The following is a 23,618-nucleotide window of genomic DNA, read 5'->3' on the forward strand; positions in this document are numbered from 1 at the left end:
CTATATATATATATATATATATATATATATTCTGTCTTTTTTGCCTTAATGTTGGTTGATAAGGCATAAATGCCTCGTTAAATGCCTCAGGTAACGCCATGAGCTTCACTACCTCCACCATTACAGTCATGTTGTTTTTTTCTGTCCGAGGTTAGCTCACTTTGTGTTACATTTCCTTGTGGGCAAAGCGATCTTACCATTCACGTAAAATATTTGATAATGTTCTTATAGAAACTATTCCTGAATGTTGCTCATACTGTGTTAATGCGGTAAGGTTACAGCAGACCTAGCCCATTACTGGAGATTTACTCAGGTATTTTAAGCAACTAATAAACATGATGGATGATGATCATATTGTTTTTTAAGAAGGAGAGATTATTATTATTGTTTCATATTGGCTAGTGATTTTTTTTCCTAAAAGTTAACTTGGGGTACACTGTTTTTCTTAAACTGCGACTAGGATGTGTGAGAGATGTGGAGCGTGCTCTATTCACACAAGGGGAGCTGTTGGTCAGGCTACTTCTTGTTGTGCCATTAACTATAAAATAGTTGTTGAATCAAGTGTTACTTGTGTAGGTAAAGCTAGATGTTAAACAACCTGTTCAAATATGGCAGAATTCAGGAAATAGCATTTACCCCCCCCCCCCCCCCCCCACACACACACACACACACAGACACACACACTAGTGTGTTCCTCCCTTATTAAAAATGCTTCTGCTGTCAATGGCCACCTCGTTGTTCAAGCCAAACGCTATTGTCAGCACTGGGAGCTAAGCACCCCTAAAGACCATATTCTACAATTGCCCCCTGATGTAAGGGTATAATTACACAATTTTAAAACTAACAGGTTATTATCTAAAGTGGGCCACTTTCAGGAATTAAACTCCAGGGCTGAAAATGAGTCCCACTCCGGCCCCAATATATTTGACCTTATAATAATGTGATGACGTATTCTTTAAACATCAAATGGTCCAATCAAGACATTTTGTTTCTGGTACCAGTTTGAGTCAAAAGGATTGCTCAATACTAAGTCGTAATTCCATATTTATATTATTTTTCAACTTGTGGATGTAGAGGTGTTGTTTCTAACTACAAACGAGGTTGGAAATAATTATTTTTCCTCCTTAATCCAGAAGTAACGATCATCTCCATTCATGATGTACGGTACTCGTCAATAATATGAGTCCAACTCTGTCAGTGTAATGTTCCTCATAAGGTTTCAGAGATGGCGCTGCTTTAAAAATATATGTTACCTCAGTGTGCTGTGAAAATGTTAACAAAAGATAATGGCCGCTTGTACACTGTCATCAGAAAATAGGAAATGTTCTTTTTGTAGATTAAAATAATGTTGCATTGGCTCAGGCACTATAAAAATTTATAAACTGCCTTTAATTTTTTTTAATTTTTGGTCTGTTTTAATTTCGTTCTATGGCTGTTGCACAGCTGTTTTACGAATTGTTCATTTGTTTTCTGAAATGTAAATTTGTTGCACCTCCCAGCCACCGAAGATGTGACACAAAACCATATACAGTGCCAGATCAGGAGCCACTCCAATACCAGTCAACCATATTGTCTTGATTGGACCTTTGATCTGATACTTGTAATCAGCTTGGGAGGATTCTAATTTATAAGAAAAAAAAAATCAAATGTTAAAATGGTAAACATGTATATTTTTTAAAACATGAAAAAATATATACTAAGAGCATAAAAATACAATTTTGTATTTAAAAAATAGTGTTAGAATAATAAGCGTTTCAAATTATGATGCGATGTGTTGGTTATTTTTTTATTACGATGGCAGTAAAGTGCTTCCGTACATTTTCAATTGTTTCATGTAAAAACAGAAGAAAAATGTGTTTGGACACTTAAACTGAATTTAAACTTTTACCTTTGTGCTTTAATATTTGTGATTAACTCTTTGTTGCTCTTCGAATGATCACTTTTTGAAATGCAATTATATTTTGTAACATTTTGGATTAATAATAATACATCCTTAGTAATTGACAGTAGCTGGATTGTGATTTTATTTTTACAATAGCGCTTGATTTTATTGTAGACACTAATTTATTTAACAGAAAGGGAGACTGGAATTTCAAAGGAAAATTTGTGTCATGCTCGGTGAGATAAGATTATGGCGAAATCCTTGTGGTGGGACCTGCTATATATACATGTCAATAAGTGAACGGTAAATCAGGATTAGTGCTCTCTGGAGGTCAATACTTCTAACACATTTCACAGCTGAGGCCATGCATGTCCTGATTGGTGAGTAGTGAGGTAATGCTTGTTCATTGCTGTTTCCCCTTTTGTTCACCTCCAGTGACAGTAAACACTCTGAAGGGGAAGATTAACAGGCCAGGACAGAAGATTTAATCATTCTAAGTTTTTTTTTCTGATTTTTTTTAAACTTCTTTTATTCTTTTTTGTAACTGGTTCTGAATATACATCTGCTCAGGTGGACTGAATCCAAACACTGCAGTTACTTTTGGCTTGGGCTTCAAATTACAAAGACTTTTTTTTTTTTTTTCCCCAACCCATGCAGCTTCATCCTGAGTTTTAGGGAGTGGGAGGTGTGGCGGTGGTGGTGGGGGGTCTGTGGGGGGTCGTGCCCAGCTCTGCAGAGCACTGGAGCAGCTGAGAAGAAAGCCAGGCTTTGTTCTGTCCTCCACACACTGGACTGAAAATATAAAGAGGCTTGTTCTGATGCCTCGCAGCTGACGTTTAAAAGTTTCTTCCTTTTTTTTTGACTTGTGTGTCCCACAGTTCTTGCCTGCTACATGGCCTCCACCGCCCTCAGCGCTCCTCTGCCTCAGCTCGGACCACTTGTTGAGGATCTGCACTTCCAGGAGATTCTGCACAGGAGCCGCAGCTTGACACAAAAGGTCCTGCTCTCGATTCCCGACACGCACAAGTCCTGCATTCACACACAGGTAAGAGACAGACTGCACAAACAGCTGCAGCCAGTGCACAGGCAGGCTTTTGATTCTTAATGTTGCTGCGTCAGAATACAGATTTTAAAGGCTCTCAGCCAATGAGCTCAGTGTGGAGACAGCAGCTCTGAGACTCGTAAATAAATCTGTTTGAAATGTCCCTATACAGTCTAGATCTCAGGGTTTATACCCAGTTAAAGCAAACAGTGCTAATTATAGCTCTGCTTGCTGCTTCTTCCAGAATCTGCCAGAACACAAGTTTTATGGCTTCATTTCCTGTGGCAGCCTGTTTCTATAAGGAACAAAGTCACTTGTCGTAATTAAGAGTTTTAAAGCATTCACTTTATGAATAGAATAATGAGGTTTATAAGTTTTAAAATTGTAATAATGAGATGTAAAGTCATAATTGTGAGGGGAAAAAAGTCATTATCATAAATATTTAGATCCTAATTGTTAAAAATAGTTATATTTATACATTTGTATCTCATCATTCTTTAAAATCATGAATTTCAAAGTCATATTTATGAGCGTTAAGCTCATAACCATGATTGGACATTTGTGGTTTTGACCTGTAAAGTAAGAGTGCACCACCACGAGTTCCTTAATTTCGGGAGCTCGGCCAAAACGTAACACAAGAAATTGATTTGACCGATTTTTTTTTGTAGCTTTACCAACAATTGTCTAAACTTCATTTTTATTTCCGAGCACTGCCTCATGGCCAGTTAAAACAAGTTTGTATTGTTTCTAGGATATTGTTCAAGGGTATGTTTTTCATTAAAATAGGATTGGAATATTGAAGGTGCATTCATTCAACCTTTATTTAGACAGGTTAATCCCATTGAGCCTCGAGGACTCATTTACAAGAGAGACCTGAACTGCATTGTGACCTTATAACACCTGACGGTGTTGCTTATAAAACAAAATCGGTATCGGCAGGTCAGACTTTTTTAGAGATCGGTGATGGACCAGAAAACCGCAGTCGGTGCACCCACTGTAAAGTAATAATTTTGACTTAGAAACTCATGTCCCACGGAGATGTTTTATGTGTTGTTCAGATAGCAGAAATGAGTTTCCATAATGTTCAAGTTGACTTTCTTAACTAGTTGTGAAGCTTTCTTTATAGAAACAGCATCAAATTGCTATTTTTATGTATAACTGGGACCTTGAGTACACAATTTCATTCCATCTCATGCACCACGTCTGATGCGAATGACAATAAAGAACCTTGATTCTTGGAAAGAAAAAAATGTATAAATATATATATATATCAAATGGATCAAATCACAATTACTGAATATATATTTCACTATAGTATCTCCTGCTATATGAATTATTTTCAAATATTTAAATCATTTAAATGCTTTAATGATGTGTGAAATTTTATTTTTTTTGTATTATGCAACGCAAAAGGGCCTTTTAGGAAGTGAAATTTCAGATGACTCTGCAAAAATGTGCCACTACAGAACAATACATAAGCCATACTGTATTACAGTATTATAACAAATACTCCTACAGTTCTGTCTCCATTTGAATGACTTATTAGTGCTCAGAGAATTTCTTTTAGGATTTTGTTCACATGGAGAATTTTCGCCCTTCTTCTGCTCTCCAAGCTGTAATCTATCAGCTCAGACCCTCCTGTCGTCTCTTTTTTTACCAGACTCTGCAGCTCAATTCCTCTGAAAATGTCAAGCTTGTGACAATGGCGTCCACCATCGGCATCCCCCATCCCCCTGTACTCAAAGCCATTTCAGAAAACTTCACTCTGGTAAGCATCTTTGACGAGTCAATGTTATAAAGCGTTATAAAAGAAGAGAGATGCCCAGTTTTCTCCTTCTTTGGTAGGAGAGCAGCTTGAGACGGATGCACGAGGGTCTGCTGCTGCACCGAGGCTTACTGAACTTTGTGTCCCCTCGGCTGGAGGCGAGAAATAAAGTGACTGATCTGATGGCGGACATCAGAGATTTGGCAGTTCAGATCGTGAAGGTAAAACAAATAAAAATCAGTTTGCACCTAGGCCTGTCACGATAACAAATTTTGCTGGGCGATAAATTGTCTCAGAAATTATTGCGATAAACGATAAAATCGTTTGAAATTTGACAATAATTAGTAATTATTGTCAAATTTAAGAAACAATAAAGCCAATAAATGAAAATGAGGGCTATAATTTTCATTTATCATGCGATTAATTGATTTGTTTTTCGCAACAGGCACTAAAACCTTTGATTAGACGAGGTAATCATCGTTTCTGTTGTGATTTCAGATGTTAATACTGGTCCAATCAGAAGCTGCAGTGCAGTCCACCACAGCCCCCTTGTCGTTACGCCTGCCGGGGGACTACGAGGTCCAGGTGGCGACACACCTGACCCTGCTGCAGCTGCAGTCATTCGGGCAGGACATGGTCCGTGTCTTCAGGAGTCTGGACCAAAGCAACGAGGACGACAATGACAGCTGACCAACGGAAGGCACATTTTGGCAAAAGCCAAAAGATTTAGCGTTACCATTTGTCCGTTATGGTATTTATTGATCTCTTTGAAGATTTATTTTTTAATATATTTATATATTTATTTCTATAAATAGGAGGTATTTATTTTTTTTAAAGCTGTGCACCTAACACATCACTGTAAACAGAAATCAGCAGAAACATTTAGGATTAATGTTAGCAGCCATCACCACTCGTTTTACTGCTACACACACACACATGGACTAATTAATTATAGGTGAAACTGAAATATATTTTTGTATCGCCGTTTAAAATCCATAAAACAATATGTATTTTCTGTGGTTTGATGAACATTAAAAAAAGCATTTCAAAAGTCATTTTCCTGTGTAGGTTTGTTGCCTCATCAATGAATTTGTCTCTAAAACTAAAAAGTGCAACGAAAAGTGAAACTCAGGCTTTGGCGTTAAAGTCTGTTCCCCTCTGTCACACTCATTTCCTTCACGGAGTGTTGCAAGTGGCAGATGACCTGCTGTGTCACTCGGAGGATGATTCCCTCGCATGTCATGTGAACAGCCGTGTGACCATGTGACCTCAGGGGGCGGAGACAATGGTGACAAAATGCACAGAAACCATGTGAACTGGTGGAAAAAACACCAAATAGACATTTTTTTCTTCTTTATTATTCAAAAACATATTTTTACACAACTCTATAAGTGTTAAAAAACATTTAAAAAGTGTTCCAGAAAAGAGATATGACGACGACGCAGTCCTTATAATCGGTTTAGTTTTCACCCCACGTCCGTTTCAGCAGAGATCATTTCTCTCTGAAGGGGACAGAAAGTTACAGCTCACAGAGCAGCGATGGCTTTGGCAGCAACTCTCCTCCCCAGTGGCAGAGTCAGGTCGGCGATAGCCAGGACAACTTTAGGTTTGGCCAAAGCAGGCAGCTTCACCAGCTCAGAGACCTGGAAGCACAACAGGACAAATGACTCTTTTCAGACATAATCTGTCTGGAGATAATCTGCTGGGTCTTTGTACTGGAATGTATTTAACTTGGCGGGGAATAAGGGAGGGATGTTTGCACATTTCTTTACGTTTCCTGCCCTGGAAGTACAACGATAAGCTATAAATACACGAAAAAAACAGAGCTAAAGATAAATAGTGCTCTCTTACGTTTAAATCTAAAGTTACATGTATGAGTCAGGTTTTTGACTCTTTCTTAATCTTAGGTTTCTCATTTTTAAACCACACGAGAATGTGTTTTGAGCAGTAAAATCTGATGCATCGATCACTCCTCTCCCTTTTCATTCATCTAGCTGTCCCTTCCTGGCTTCTCCTCCCAGCTCGTAGCTCACCATTGTAAAAGGCATGAACTGCAGAATGCTCCCGCGGCTTCCCTGCTCCAGGCACTCCACACATTCCTCCACGAAACTCTGCACAAACTGGGTGTGAGGCCCTGCCATCTTGGAGCCCAAGATGGAGGAAAAAAGGAGGAAAAGGTTGGCTGTGGGGGGGAAGAGAGCGAAATATGTTTTTTTTTAGAAGGAAACAGAGTTCATTTACTGTATTTCTCAGACTATAAGGCGCACCTAAAATTCTTTAATTTCCTCCAAAATCAACAGAGTCTATGCGCCTTATGTATTAATTCTGGTTGCGATTACTGACTTCGAGCTGATATGAGATGATTTTTAGATGCTTATCTTTCAGAGTCTTACTGAAATATTGCACATAAACCCCCCAGTAAAACTATGTTGTTCTGCTTGGACATGTCTAAGTCTCACCCAGGACTCGGTTGAGCGGGTCCCTCATGTTGACGGTGTGAAGCTGGGAGGCAGACAGGGAGCTGCTCATGGATCGATCTCCTGCGGGGAAACGAGGAAAAATGCTGATGAAATCACAACTTTGCTACTGAAAGGGAAAAAAAACAAACATACAAAACAAAGAAGGAAGCTGAAGGTTACCAGAACTGTGTTGGTTTTACACAAGTACAGTTTTAAACGAAGGTTGCAGAAGTAAAGCTCCTTCCACTACTTTATTACATAATGTCTCGTTCCTAAAACCTCACTCTGAAGATATTTCAGTTTCACAGCTGGTTACACAAGTCAAATAATCAATAAACGTCATGACAATACTGGGCCTTCAAACAATTATTTTAAAATGTTCTGTTGCAACATTATAGCATGTCCCATCTACAAACAAGCATTTGAGACCAAAGATTCATTAATTATTTTAGTTTTTTTTTTATTAAAATGAAGCATATTCATCCTACGTCATTATTTCTGTGGTTCATAAAATTCCAAAATGTTCTTTAAATTGGTCTTGAGCTTTATTTAAGAGATTATAATCGTCTGCAGCTCGTTTACTCTCAGTGGCATCAAAGAAAAAGTTTAATAAGACTCAGTATTGTACACTGGTCTGATCAATCCACAGAACGAGTCCAAAAAACTCAGAGCAGCAGATTTACACAAGAGCAATTTCAGGAGAACAACCAAAATCAGTGGTTAAGACTATTTTTAAAGTTACTGACGGAGTCAAAGGTTTGTGGCAATAATCTCCTGATATAAGTGAGGAAAGGTAAAGAAGCACCAGTGATGATCGCATCATGTATTTATCTTCCAGTTCAGATTGTAAAATCAAACCGATAACCAATGCTGAATATTTACATCTTCAGTTATAACTTGGATTTGAAGGCACTTACAACAGAGCCATGACTCCAAACTCCTGGTTGTCTAAAAGATAAAAGCATCTGGAAAAGATTTTGAAGGTGATGACATCAGCCCAATATAAATATGTGGAATGTGCTTTAAAGCTGCGTTTGATCAGTCGCTACAGACACGGACAACAAGAGCAAATACAGAACCTTGAAGGAACTTCGTGTGTGCTGCTGTTTTAGTTTCGAGTTCATTCGTAATTGTGGCCATGTGTTTTCATGAAACTGATAAAAACAGCGAGAGTACTGCGTACAACACATTATACGCCCATCGACAAACTATTATACAACAATCTAGCAATGGTGTGGACGAGCAAGGACTTTGCATTAGTTTGATAATGATTAGTGACCTTGAAGCTGGGGTGAGGAATAGTGCACGCGACACTCCCGTCTAGTCATGATGCACATGTGTACGACGGTTTATCAAATTATCTTGAGAAGATCAGAAGTTACGGGTGGGACAAGAGAAAGTTTATGGACGGATGGAGACTATATTATTATACGCTCCACCTTCGACGGGCGTATAAAAACTTCTGCATGCTACATATGTCTCTATATGTCTACGACAAAAGAACAATTCAGAGTAAAATTAATTAAAAGCTTAATATTTTGTGTCACAACGAGAGTAAGCATGTGAAAAACTGTAGAAACAAATGATTCAAGAACATTACAGTAGTCCCTCGCTACTTTGCAGTTCGACTTTCACGGACTCGCTCTATCACAGTTTTTCAACGCAAGATTGAAGAAGAGGAAAAAAGTACTGGACACACAATTGTCAACTTTAATATTACTCACATGACTGGGACAGTACTGGATACTGTACTGTACAGTACAAAGTTAAACTAATAAAATACTTAGGACAGGCGACGCCATTTTGTAGTTTTCGCTCAATAAGCCTACACTGTATTCCCGCTCATAATGACCACATTTCCCAGAAGCCAACAGGGCCCTGCCCAGAAGCCCCATTTCCTTCTGCTGGAATACTAGAGAGAAAGTTTGGATCTGATCAGAAAAAGTTTGGTGCTTATTACAGTGACTTCGGCGCCCACCGGTTGCAGAGAGCCACATGGAACCCACCGAGCTGGACCAGAACCAGAGCAGAACCAAACTTCCAGACCCATCGGTGACTCGAGAGCAGGACGCACACCGCTGAAGGTCCGGCGCTCCATCCGGAGCCCACCGGAACCCACCGGAACTTTTTCATTTCTTTCAATCGGCACAAGCGGACCTCCGAGTGGGGACGTGCTGATAAGTAAAATTTAGTAGCTACATATAAGTACGTTGTTAAAATTAGTAGGTTTAAGAGTTTAGACCATTGATTGTGGGCTTTTGTCGCTGCAGGGTACGTCTGCAGAAACGAACTGAGTTGGACTGGAACCGAGAGTTGTTGCTGTTCTGCAGAGCCTGGTCAGTAAAATTTAGTAGCTACATAAACAGTACTGTACGTACACTGCCTGGCCAAAAAAAAAAAAAAGTCATCACCAAAACCAGGTCACACACTAATATTTCGTTGGACCGCCTTCAGCTTTGATTACAGCAGCATTCACTGTGGCATTGTTTCAATGAGCTTCTGCAAGATTTACTTCCATCCAGTGTTGCATTAATTTTTCACCAAGCTCTTGCATTGATGATGGCAGATTCTGACCACTGCGCAAAGCCTTCTCCAACACATCCCAAACATTCTCAGTGGGGTTAAGGTCTGGACTCTGCGGTGGCCAATCCATGTGTGAAAATGATGTCTCATGCTCCCAGAACCACTCTTTCACGATTCGAGCCCAATGAATCCTGACATTGTCATCTTGGAATATGTCTGTGCCATCAGGGAAGAAAAAAATCTATTGATGGAATAACCTGGTCATTCAGTATATTCAGGTAGTCAGCTGACCTCATTCTTTGAGCTGAACCTAGACCTGACCAACTGCAGCAACCCCACATCATTGCACTGCCCCCACAGGCTTGTACAGTAGGCACTAGACATGATCACCTTCCTCTTTTCTTACCCTGATGCACCCATCACTCTGGAACAGAGTAAATCTGGACTCATCAGACCACATGACCTTCCATTGCTCCAGAGTCCAATCTTTATGCTCCCTAGCAAAGTGAACCCTTTTTTTTCCAGTTAGCCTCTCTGATTAGTGGTTTTCTTAAGGCTACACAGCTGTTCAGGCGCAATCCCTTGAGTTCCCTTCACATTGTGTTTGTGGAAATGCTCTTACTTTCACTATTAAACACAGCCCTGAGTGCTACTGTTGTTTTTCTTCGATGTGATTTCACCAAACGTTTAAGTGATCGCCGATCACGATCATTCAGGATTTTTTTCCAGCCACATTTCTTCTTCGAAGACGATGGGTCCCCACTATCCTTCCAGTTTTTAATAATGTGTTGGACAGTTCTTAACCCAATTTTAATAGTTTCTACAATCTCCTTAGATGTTTTCTCTGCTTGATGCCAATGATTTGACCCTTCTCAAACAGACTGACATCTTTTCCACGACCACGTGATGTGTCTTTCAGCATGATTGTTTAAGAAATGAGAAGCAACTCATTGCACCAGTTGGGGTTAAATAACTTGTTGCCAGCTGAAAGATAATCACCCACGCAGTAATTATCCAATAGGAGGTTTGTACCTATTTGCTTAGTTAAATCCAGGTGGCAATTTTTTTTTTGCCAGACAGTGTATGATATTAAAATTATGTAGGTTTAAGAGTGTAGAACATTGTAAGAGTGTGGGAAGGGTTTCTAAAGCCTTAAAATATATAAATACTAAAATAAATATAACGTCGCTACTTGGTGCATTTTTACGTATTGCATGGGTGGCGGGGTCTCTGGAACCTAGCCCCCGCAGTAAACAAGGGACTACTGTAATGTCCTTTTTTCAACACGTTTGGTAAATGTGTTAATGGAAGACATGTATATTCTAATAAATCACTTCAGTCATCTGTGCATTTGTTCTTGTGGCAGATGGGTCAGTGACAAGGTTTCTAAATGAATTCTAGTTTGACTTGTGAGGGTGGGGGGGGGGGGGACTTTTTGTTTCAGTCTTGACAAGATCATGCAAAGTAACGCATGCATTTTTTTCCTAAGTCATGCAACGTTCTGTCTGGGGATTCCTCTCTACAGCTGCAGCCAAAAGTGAAATCTAAAATTCCCAAAGCCGGTAGGCTGAAAGCTCATTATCAGTCATGAGGATGGAGTACAACAAGATGAATGAACGGATGAACACAACAAAACAGATTCTGCTCAGTATTAATCCCAGCCCTGCTGCTTAGTGCTGCATTACTTTAAGCAGAACTTTCCCATGAGAGAGCAGAGCTCATGTTAGAACCTGCAGACAGGCAAGAAGCAGAACATTATAAAAGAGACCTGTTGATGAGGCCGAGTTGATCTCTTCGATTTACACAAAACACATACAAGAAGAAGTCTTGTATTCAACCTTGTTACCCGTTTAATCCCCAGCTCAGACTGAGAGACAAATGTCTGAGCAAGCTTCATAATTCAGTGGTGCGATAAAACGAGACTGACCTGGACTGGAAAGAGCTGCAGGCTCGTCTTCGTTGGAACTCAGCAGCCGCATGAGTTTAGACGGCTGAGTGTCGTCCAAAGGAAAGAGGCTGTTGTAGTCCTGCAGCCAAAAGTACACATAAAAAACAAAACACAGTTGTGTTAAAACCATATTCTATCTATACCCTAGGTCATCATTGGGTGGACCTGGGTCCGGATGCGGACCCAGAGATGGTTCTGTCTGGACCTGTGCCCAATCTGATAAATTCATGAAAATAGATCATTTTCTTGGATCATTTTTCCAGCAATAGAAAACTAAGGTGCAGAGCCAAGCAGAGACACGGGAGGTGTGTTCTGGAGGTTCACTCTACTTCAGGTGTTATGGTAATAGTGTCACTCAGTTAATGAGCCAATCATATCTTTTGTTTTCCCTGCACTACCGGTGCAGTGAGCTCTCACCGGAGAAGAGTTGAGAAGGAGCAGAGAGGAAGAGACACCATGTCGTGCTCCAAAATAAGAAAAGTTGATGCTGAAAACGTTTTAAAGATGAACGGACAGAGAAATTTATGCTCATTCTTCCAGCAAGTAGTTCAAAACCCGTTTGCCTCAAATGCTCTGAAATGGTCGCATAAATTAAAAGTGGCGACGTGAAGCGCTCTTCATCTCTTTTGAGCAACGTTATCTGCTGAAGTCCGAGCAGAGAGCAGTAAATTAACCGAACTGAAAGCTCAGTATGACAGACCCTATACTCATCGCAAATACTTTTAAGCAACGTGCAAACAAATGTTCACTCAAGGTATCGTGGATTTTGGAGCAACATAAAAAAACATTTAGTGACGGGACGGTCCTGAAGGAAGTGCTTAAATGTTGTTGCTGAGACTTTTGATGGAAAACAAAAAGGCAAGATGTGTGAAAAAAAAAAATCTAACAAATCCCGACGTCAGCTTCAACAGCAAGCAGAAAATCTGAAATATTAGCAGATGATGTTCTGGCACAGCTGCAGCTGTTCAGTCATCGATGACTACAGATGTTACTGATAATGCTCAGCTACATGAGAACGGCTCTGATTCCATTCTAACTGGCAGGACAATCCCATGACTGTTTCTCTCATTAAGAAAAGTAAAATAAAGAATAATCAACAGAGAAAGTTGTTAAATGCTCTGTTTTCAGGTTTTTTTTATGAAGAGAGACATTTTTATTTATCGTTTTCTGAAGATGCTGACATGTTTTACTTGAAAACTTAAAATTTTATAGGTTGGTGCCTCTTTAAGCACAAAAAAAATCTTTACTTGCTCTAGTTATAATTTGTTATAATTAAAGAGCCACTTTTTAATTGTTTTCTATTTTCTAAAGATGTTAACTTTTATACGTTCATTGTAAGCCTTCAATTCTTTAGGCTTGGACCTCTTCAGTTTAAGAGGCTTATTGGGCTCCGTTTGCACATTTAAGATGTATTTTATTCTGAGCGTTCTGTTTTAATCTGAAATAAAGGCCATACATTTATTTGTCTGGGACTACTTTTAATTGTGTTGAAAGAGCTAGTTGTTTATTATAAAGTGCAGTTTGTTAACATTGAAAATGTGAATATGGGCAGAAGAACATAAGACAAAAGTTGGACTTTTGTTCAGACCTTTTACCAGGAGAAATTTTAGTAACTGGACCTCAGCAATTATTAATTGAATACCCCTGATCTATACAGTGCTCATGATGTGGTCTTTACTGACAGTTTTACCTCGATGTCTTCTCTCTGCCGTTTTCGCTGACGAGCTGAGAAGGGGCCTTTGTGGTGAGAGGAGTAAGAGCTGAGCGCACACCACACAGACAACCTGAGGCACCCCGGGAAGGAAAAGTTAATACTGAAATACTTTAAGTGCTGCTGCAATCAGCATAAAGGCACTTAGCTGCTCTTACTTGGCCAAAGCCTTTCCAGGGGGGTCAGAAAGGCTGTGCCAGTGGGCCGAGTCAGTGAGCAGGTTGGGCAGGATGGTACCCAGCAGCGTCAGGGTGATCTGCTGAGTGTCCAAGCAGAAGATGCTGTAGAGTAACTCCACGACCCGACTAGCCCACTCCTGTCGTGTTTCCTTCAACAGTTCCTGAAAAGAATTAAAAAGCCATAAGTTTGGGCTCATAATCAGATCTTGGCCACCAGCGTTTGTCTTTAGTCCATTACTCTGATCAGGTTGTTGGTGAACCAGAAGACCCCTCCCATGTTGAGGAGGCTCTCGAACAGATGAAAAGCTTGACTGTCCACCCAGCCTTTCCGCAGCACCACCTGAAACTGCTGGCTGAGGGCCTTGTGGATGGGCTCTTTAGTAGGCAGCAGGTTGCGGTACGGGATTGGCTCCTGGCCCTCCAATGGGGCTCGCAGCACGGCGCCCGTTTGTTGGAAAACATCTGCACACATGTGCTCCATGATGGAACTCATAATGACCACGCTGATGAGGTCAGAAGGAAAATAATACAGTTGTTAGTGCAGGTAAGTAAGTAATTCATCACTATTTGATCAGAGGAATAAATGTATTAATATGAGTACCGCTCGTTATAAAACTGTAGGGTGTTCTCTGCATAGTGTGGAGTCACGAGTTGTCGGATCATCGTCTGAGGCTTCTCCCTCTCATCCCTTCCCAACATCCTGACGTGAGCCACGAGCCACGCCACCGCACTGATAGCCATGCTGCATACTTTCCCCTTGATGTTGTCAGTGATCTTCTACTCCCAACACAGACGTCACCACATTTATAAAAGAGGAAGAAAAAGATGAAGAGAATGGAAAAAGCAATGAGAGGATTTGACTGAAATGGCATCCTTCCACATTCTAGTGATTAAAAAAACTTCAAAGAAGCAGAATAGAGAAGTTGATTGCACATCATTTTGATGCAATATTTTTTTTTTTATCCTTTTCTCTGTTAAGTAATGAGTCAAGCTACAGTTCAGGACGTCTGTGATGACTAAGCATCATGCTGGATGAGCCACCGTGACTTGAGAAAACACATTCCAGAGACAGAAATAATAGTGCGAGGCGGGGACAGACCTGGACCGCCTCCACAGAAAGCACACCGTTCTCCCATGCATTGAGGACCTCCAATATGGCTGCTGGAGTGCTGAGGCAGATTTCATGCCATTTCACCTGACTGTTGCAACAAATAAAAGCCAGAGAAAAACATATACATATTTAGAGTATTGCAGAACATATTAAAGATTTTCCCCTTTCATTAACAATGTTTGTACTTAGAAATCAACACTATATTTTAGAAACTTCAAAATTAAAACACCTAGCATACTTCAAAAGACTGAATATCACTCGTCACATTTCATGTCAGAGAAAAAATAAAAGCATCTTGTAATAAAGTTTGAGTTACAACTGCTTCGGTCAAACTTTGTAAATGATCTCATGAGATACTGTGAGATGTGTTAGCACTCAAGAGTATGTGTTGAAGATGACTCTCAGCTACTATCACTCCAAACTTTAGCTCAATATCTGTAATACTGAGTTATTAATAATAATAATAATAATACATTTTATTTGTAGGCACCTTTCTTGGCACTCAAGGTCACCTTACATAGTCTAGCATAAACACAGACAATATTATATACACAGTAAAAATATGTACAAAATAGAATTTAAATAAGACAGTGCAGCTGTAATCACAGTGTGGAGACTACTTTAAACAGATGAGTTCTGAGTTTGGATTTGAAATGTAGCAGTGAGTCTGTGTTGCGAATATCAGGTGGGAGTGAGTTCCCCAAAGTAGCAAGACGGGCAAGGGGCACAATGAGCTGAATAGAAGAAGAGGATCTGAGGGTACAGGCGGGTGTAGCAATGTGAAGAAGGTCCGAAAGGTAAGGAGGGGCAGGTTGTGGACAGCTTTGAAGGTAAGGAGGAGTATTTTGAAGATGCGATATGAGATGGGAAGCCAATGAAGATTTTGGACCAGTTGTAATTTATGAAGGGTTTTCTGTGGAAGGCCAAAAAGAAGAGAATTACAATAAATGAGAGGTGACCAGACTGTGGACCAGAACAGCAGTGGAGTGAGGAGTGAGGGAAAGATGGAGATGCTGAATATTTCGTAGATGGAAGTAGGTGTGATATTATTGACATGGGAGGAGAAGGAGAGGGTGCTATCAAGGATGACACCTAGACTCTTAGCCTGATGGGAAGGAAAAAATGGAGGAGTTATCAACTGGAATGGAAAAGCTATGAAGTTTATTTAGTATTGATTTAGTGACAATTAAAGTAAGTTCTGTTTTATTGCAATTTAATTTTAAAAAGTTCAAAGTGAACCAGTGTTTTATTTCAAGGAGACAATCAGTGAGAGACAAGGGTGGAAGTGTAGAGTTAGGTTTGGTTGAGAGATAGAGCTGGATGCCATCCGCATGGCAGTGAAACTGAATGTGATGTTTGCGAAAAATGTAACCAAGGGGGAGAAGGTAAATGATAAACAACAAGGGTCCCAGGACAGAGCCATGGGGAACACCTAAGGTAACGAGAACAGGATGAGACGTGGATGATTTTAACTGAACAAAATGAGTGCGGCCTGAAAGGCATGAATGGAACCAGCTGAGGTGTATTTACAATGCCAAGAGAGGAAAGTCTGTCCAGAAGAATGTTGTGTGAAATTGTATCAAAGGCCGCAGTCAGATCAAGCAGGAGGAGTATGGATAATAAACCAGAATCAGCAGCAAGGAGAAGGTAATTGGTGAGTTTAAAAAGTGCTGTTTGGTACTGTAGAGCAGACAGAAAGCAAATTGAAATTAAAGCCACTGTTGTGTTGGCAAATTTTGATTAGCTATGGTGGCCATCTTGAAAAGGTTTGACTACATACATTAATGAGTTGTAGATGCCCCGCCAATAATTACTTTCCGAGTTTCACTAAAACCTATTCAAGATATTTTGCTAATAGACAGGCTGAGATTACTATAAAAGGTAACGGCAAAGTTTTAAAAAACAGAACTTGAACCATCAGTTCACTCTCAGAGTATAAGATGTGTATGCGTCTTAGTTCTAGATCAATATTTGTAAAACTGATTGACTTAACCATTTTTAGGTTTAATAAGGTTAGATGTGGCAGCCATCTTGAATGGGGGTGACTTCACACAGTAACCAGCTGTAGATGTATTTGCATCTTTCTGGCGGCGGGCGTGCGATAATCTGATGAAGTGTGCAGAAAGCTGCGACTTACACTAGTTTCATCTCTGAGGAGTTGTTCAGCAGGGTCACCAGGCTCTCCACCTTTCCCGGCTCAGGTCTGAAGCAGGGGTGGTCTGGGTTCAGAGTCTTGCCCTCTTCAGGCATACACGTCTGGAGCCATGTTTCAAAAAAAGGCGTCTCTCCTGAGGGACTGGGATCTGATAAGATCACCTGCAGTGGGAAATGAAAAATGGACAAATGACCTCTGAAGAAAATGTTGGGTCGTTTATTTAGTTCTGTCTGGACACCGTGTGGAGCTATACTAAAAAAAATCAGTGATCGTAAATATTAAAGTGCCATGGACTTACCTCAGAACCGTAAGTTTGCACAACATGGCAGAGCATGAGGAAGGAAATGTCAAAGAGCAGAGCTCGTACAGATGCAGACTTGGCTAAGGGGAAAGGAAAAAAACATCCTCAGTGTTTCACTTCAAACGAAACAGAAGCATGTTGAGAAATTTTCCACATTAGAACTCATCAGACTCAACTCACATCCTTCGCCAGTGATGTGCTTGGGAAACTCATTAAGCCTAGGAGAGACACCAACAATGAACAACTGTGCAAATCCCCCCGATGTTACACAAAAACGGGATTATCTGAGGACACTGCTTGTTCTCACTTGTAAAAGCAGTTCGGATGAACTCACTTAATAAATTTTCTGGCAAAGGATTTGAGTTTCCCAGTTGCTGCTGCTGCTGCCAGGAGCAGATCTAGGCTCTTTCCCGACAGCATGTGTCCAAGAACGCCAAGAAGGCCCTCAGGGGACTTTGAATGGTCAGCATCTACGGTCTGGTGAACATAAAAAAGGGGGCACTGATTAAAGGAATCTGCTGTTTCCAAGCCATTTTAGGTGGCGACAAAGAATTTCATTGGGTTCAACTCTTTGAACGGCTTGTGCTCTGAATTTCGACCCTCCTTAGTAATGACATTAATCTCCATTAAAGCGTCAGAGCTGTCATTCCCACACATCAAATGTCCATCCTGACATTCTACCTTGAGAATATTGGTGACTGTGGGCTCAGCTCTCAGGATGAGGCCTGGGTTAGGCTGGATGTTTGCATTTTCTGCAGTCTTTATCCTTGGGACAAACTCCCTGTCCATAGTCCTAAATCATATGTGCAGGGGGGGTGGGGGATGGGGGATTGGGGGTGTAGGAGGAGAGACAGGTGTTGGGGTTGGGTGGAGATGAAACGTGATCAATTCTAGTCTTATTTTTACATAAAACATTACAAAACAAAAAACGTAGGCTCTGTTGCAGCATCATGCATGTTCAGTGATTTCACAGAAATGTGTACCGCTCTGACGTGAGGCTCTGTGTATTTGAATCCGACAGCAGTCCAAGCTTGTTACACTCTTGTAAAAGCATGCCGAGGCAGTCGCAGCTATGTGAAGAATGAAAAGATAAAATGACATATGAAGCATTTGTTGTTCTCTCTACAGTTTTGTAAGAGATTCAGCACAAAAAAAGATGCTCGGAGAACACGTTTCCAACTTACTTGCATCTCTGATCTGCTTTGTCCAACAGTGGTGTGAGTTTAAGCAAGTATTGAAAGGCAATATTTACATCTTCCATGAAATCCTGAAAAAATATGTTACCGACATTTAGAAGCAGCGGTGAATCACAACACAAAAACACTACATAATGATTCTTCGTGTATTATCTTTTGATAAAAAGAAGCATTGATTCAAATGTTTACCTGCCCTTTGTCACCCTGGGGATATTTCTTTAATCTGAGCAGAACTTGTGGGATCTAAAACAAAGAACGTAATAAAACAGTTGTAAAAAGGTGATGGCTACAGTTTAAACACACAATATTTTATAGTGGTTTACACACTAAATTCATAACTGCTCTAAACACAACAACTGAACTAAAAATAAAGAAAGTACCAAGTACTAAAAGAGGCTAAGTGTGGGTTAAACTTCCTGAGTGTGAGGACAACAATCTGGTGCTTAATACTAATAAAACAAAGGAGATCATTGTGGACTTTAGGAGGACAAGGGGTCAGGCCCACGCCCCCATCTTTGTGAACGGAGCTATGGTGGAACAAGTGTCCGGCTTCGACTTCCTGTGTACTCACATCTCTGAGGATCTCTCTTGGTCACAGAACACCTCAGTTCAGGTTAAAAAGGTGCAACAGTGTCTTTATTTCCTACGGAGCCTTAAAAAAGCTCATCTGTGCTCAAGGATATTGCTGGACCTCTATCACTGTACAACATCTCAGTATGGTACAGCAACTGCTCAGCATCTGACCGTAAGGCGCTCCAGCAGGTGGTGAAAAATGTCTGACGCATCACTGGCGCTCGGTTACAAACAACTGAGTGCATCAAGCGTCACCTGGGTAGGGCGAGCAACATCATCAAGGACGTTTTTCATCCTAACTAAGGAATTTTCAGCCTCAAGTAATCTATGACTTTTCAATCTATGCAACGTCTACCAGATGGTAGGCGTTACAGGGGCCTCCTCTACCGCACCAACACACTCAGAAAGAGCTTCTTTCCCGAGGCTGGAACATTACTGAACTCGTTCAATTCAATTCAAAAATACTTTATTAATCCCAAAGGGTAATTAAGTGTTGTCGTAGCTCATCATCCTGGTTTCATTCAAGAGTTGTTATAGATGCCGATAGCCGTGGGCAGGAAGGATCTCCTGCGACAAATCCGAAGAAGCTGGTCACAGATACAGATCCGACCAACTGGATCCAGTTTGCCGTCAGATCTGGTGGGCCTCTTGGTCCTGAGCGATGGTCGCTCCTCCCAGCAGTCTGCTGAGCTCCTCGTCGCCGTGGACAGACAGTTGTAGGTTTCGGGGGATGATCCCAGCCCTCCCGTTGTCACAAGCCGAGTTTCCCACCAGCTCCAGGATCTCGGCGGTCAGATACTCGAGCACCGCCACCAGATTGACAGAAATTCGCCCACTGCGCTTCCTTTTCAACTCGTTTGGGATTTGGGGATGTAGTTGAGGCATTTGAGCTTTTGAGATGTTAATCAGCTGCTCCTGGTTGTTAAAAAAAAAAACCACCTTGTTGCCATGGTTACGTTTCATAACAAATGCCCAAAAGTAAAAAGGTTTCAGTAAAAATCCTTCCAGCTGCACAGCATCAGACACCAGAGTAAATAATCATTCGAAAAATGAGATTTACATCCAGAAAAAAAAAAAAAAGAGTAATTAAAGTTTGCAAAAGCAATAACTCAGAATGAAAGTAACAGAGCTGCTCAAACATGCAGCCACCCCGAGCGGCGCAATTCTAGAACCACACAGTCTCTTTAAATACACATGGTACTTTGTTCTTAATGTTGCAATACTCATCATATCTGTATATTTGCACAGTCTAATACTGCACTATTCATACTTGCAATATGTACATGCATATAGCCATATACTATCTGTATTTCTCTTTATTCACTCTGTATACACTGGGCATATACATACATATATACGGTATGCATTTTCTCATTCAACATTTATACTGTAAATAACAACTCTACTGGCCTCTGTTGTATATAATGTTCACATTTGTAAGCATTATTCTCCATACTCATTCCCTGCACTACATCTGTAAATAACTGGTAGTGATACTGTATTTGCACTTCTGGTTAGATGCCAACTGCATTTAATTGGTTCTGTACCTGTACTCTGCACAATGACAATAAAGTTGAATAACAAAAATAAAATCTACAAACTGTTTAGTCCAAGCTTTCATGAGTAATTTAGAGTCAAAAACACATTAAACACTAGAGAAGGAAACACATACAAAGAGAAAATAGAAGCACAGCTTCTCCAAGAAACTAATCTTACTTTGAGGAAGGTGAAGGCGGTCCATTTCAGCTCCTCTGTGCCCTCTGGTGACTCAATGAGCCCAGTGAAACAGGCCTTCCAAATCTCCAGAACAAAAAGAGGACCAGGAATATGCTACAGAGGAAAAAAGAAATGACAGCAGGTTGAGGTGCATCATATTTATTAAACAATCGTCTTGACTGTAGGAATGTCCACTAACTTTTATATGAGCAATGCACAGAAATGCCACATGTTCATCACCATCATCCCAGTTTAATGGGACCTGAGACAGGAATCAACATAAACCACTATTTAAGTGACCGTACCTCACTTCCTGTGTTTAAAAAGGCAACAACGCAACGACCATCTACAGACTTTATTGGCTGAATTTAAAAATTAAACACACCACCACAACCGTGGAAAAACTTTGGTTTTCAGCAGCAAAACAAGGAGCACAAATAAACTTAGAGGATGTTTTTTTGTTGGAGTTGAAGTAAAAAAAAAAAATTTTCAGAAAATCAAATCCAGCATCTCATACACTCCTTTTGAATATATCTATTTTATATCGACCTGTGAATATGCTTCCAGCACTTTAATGGCATCACATGAACAGTAATAAGACATCAAAGCATTCATCGCAACTGCTGTACAGTAGTTTACAATATTACATGCACAAAAAGTTAACTTACAGGTTTTAATAAAAGTAAAAAAAATAAAAAAAAATAAAAACTGAGCGTTTTTTTTTTTTTTTACATATATTTAGCTAAAATCTGAAATGCATTTAAAAATAAAACAAAACCACTTTACAATAAAGCTCCCCTTATAGATGGCTAATAAATAGTTTATAGATAAATTATTAATTCCACTATAAACACTTAATAAATCATTAATAACAGCTTATTATGCATTATTTAAGGGTGACAGAGAGACAAAACTGACCAGTTTCTTGCCAAATAGTGAACCAGATCTGTTCACCTATATATTTCATCTAGAGTTGTTATATTAAACATTTCAGACTAAGTTACTACCTTGTAAGCCCAATAATTACAGACAAGCCAACACGCTGATCTGTAGGTTTGGAATGTGCTCAACATCAGTTAAGATCCAACTCTTTAAGGCCTACTGCACTCCTACGTATACCGCTCACCCGTGGAGACGTTATAAAAGGAGCAGTATGCATAGACTAAATGTGGCATATAATGATGGCATGCGGATGCTGCTGAGGGTACCTGGATGGAGCAGTGCAAGCAAAATGTTTGTAGATGTAGATGTGCCTACCTGCCCTGCGGTGCTGCGTGACCTCATGTACAGATGCATGTGTAGGTTGTCTGGATCTGAAAACCATATTATCGCTACACTGACCAACCCTGGACTAAGCTCTGTGTGATACTTTTCTACTTTATGGACTCAATGGCGTATGAGCCTCTGTAGAAAAGCTTTTGAACTCTGTGTTCTTGTTGTTTTTCTGTTTTTTATATGGCTCATATACAGTGTCTGAAAGAAAGTAAATGATGATGATGATGATGAATAAGCATTTGTAAACTTATTTCTTTAGCATATAATATTGTACTTTATCACTGCATTATAAGTATCTACAACTAATATTATATCCTAAAAAAACAAGTTTACAAATGCTTATTGTGCTTACAAGGTAGCAGCTTAGTCTGAAATGTTTAATATAACAACTCTCGATGAAATATATAGGTGAACAGATTTGGATCACTATTTGACAAGAAACTGGTCAGTTTTGTTTCTCTGTCACCCTTAATTAATGCATAATAAGCAGCTATTAATGATTTATAAAGTGTTTATAGAGGCAATATAACTATAAACTATTTATTAGCCATCTATAAGGGGAGCTTTATTGTAAAGTGGTACCAATAAAACTTATGAACCTCTAGTCTCAACTATTTTTTTAACAATTTACTTAGTTCTTCACAATATTCTGCATTGACTTTTTTCTTTCAAAAACGAAAGCTTTAATAGCTCTTAAAGTGAGTAACACAGCCCATAATTCACTGTTCAAACAGCAAACTAAAAAGAGCCTACAACTACAGTAACAAAGATGTTACAACTCAGCTGTATGAATATAAACATTTGGCCTCAGAACTTTATGAAAGATATGATTTTTTTAATCTGATCAACACTGGGGCATATTTTTCTCACCGAAAGCCCTACAATGTTCATCTTTCTGTTCAAAAAGTTGTCTGAAACACACAATAATGCAGTTTTCTACAGTTTAACAATTACCTGCATTCTTTTAATCATCATTAGCTGCTCGACCATTGGCTGTATCTCCCCAGTCAAATTCATGGTCCCCTCCAGCATGACGAAGGCATGAACTGAAGGGAAGGAGGCACGGACTGGCAGGTCACATTGTACAGAAAGCATCAGGGCAATACTGAGGGAAAGAACAGAGAATTAACTCTATCAAGCTGGTCTGTGATTGTATTTGAGTTGAACCAAAGTCAAGTAAATCAGTGTCACCGAGGAACCTTCACCTTTTCACTAGAGACAAACTTTCCTCTAATTTGGTCCTCAGCGTTTGGTTGGGGATGTTGTCGAGGCCTTCTGTCAAGTTAAACACTGCTTGTTCAACATTGCTCCAGGAACCTGTGACCAAAGAGCAGCAGAAAGAAAGACAGTAAGTGCAGATAGTCTTATACAACTACATCATCACATGCAGTCTTTATTCAGTCAAACACCTTGGTCTTCGAGCCGGGCAATGTGGACCAGAGCTCTGTTCTTGGTGCTGCTCATCAGGCTGTGAAGTCTTTCTTGGCATGCGTTGAGGCAGGTCTCTGTGCTGGCAGATGGACCCAGTTCTCTCAGCTTCTCGCAGTAAAATGCACAGCCCTGCAGCAGCCACACAACCACTCCCAGCAGGGCCCGACACAGCCCGATACATTCCTCTGCTTTTCCATGACAGCTGAGGGAGTACACAGGCAAAAAGCAGAAACGTCAGACATCAGGTTTAAAGCAAAGAAGAAGCACATTATCTAAAAATAATAATAATTTTATATATATATATATATATATATATATACATATATATATATATATATATATATATATATA

At 40.0% G+C, this 23,618-nt stretch overlaps 2 protein-coding genes across 2 annotated transcripts; one reads left to right on the forward strand and one right to left on the reverse strand.

The window, feature by feature from the left end:
• Positions 1-2,708: 2,708 nt before the first annotated feature.
• LOC119423668 (granulocyte colony-stimulating factor-like) lies at positions 2,709-5,379 on the forward strand. The gene is made up of 4 exons (XM_037691072.1): positions 2,709-2,927; positions 4,585-4,692; positions 4,770-4,910; positions 5,188-5,379. The coding sequence occupies exons 1-4, from the start codon at positions 2,775-2,777 to the stop codon at positions 5,377-5,379; spliced, it is 594 nt and encodes a 197-aa protein (XP_037547000.1). The 5' UTR covers positions 2,709-2,774.
• A 667-nt stretch (positions 5,380-6,046) lies between these two features.
• On the reverse strand, positions 6,047-23,469 carry med24 (mediator complex subunit 24; the record flags this gene model as incomplete). The annotated part of the gene is given in 21 exon segments (XM_037690792.1): positions 6,047-6,332; positions 6,723-6,871; positions 7,149-7,229; positions 11,599-11,698; positions 13,310-13,403; positions 13,489-13,670; positions 13,748-14,012; positions 14,111-14,286; positions 14,609-14,708; positions 16,758-16,936; positions 17,074-17,156; positions 17,257-17,294; positions 17,411-17,553; positions 17,758-17,869; positions 18,060-18,146; positions 18,261-18,343; positions 18,462-18,515; positions 20,562-20,675; positions 22,791-22,941; positions 23,042-23,153; positions 23,246-23,469. Coding segments are annotated over 21 exon segments (2,644 nt in total), but the record flags the coding sequence as incomplete, so codon positions are not given.
• Between the last annotated feature and the right edge of the window lie 149 nt (positions 23,470-23,618).

Source organism: Nematolebias whitei, chromosome 17 (assembly GCF_014905685.2).
Source record: "Nematolebias whitei isolate Nwh7 chromosome 17, NemWhi1, whole genome shotgun sequence".
NCBI lineage: Eukaryota > Metazoa > Chordata > Actinopteri > Cyprinodontiformes > Rivulidae > Nematolebias > Nematolebias whitei.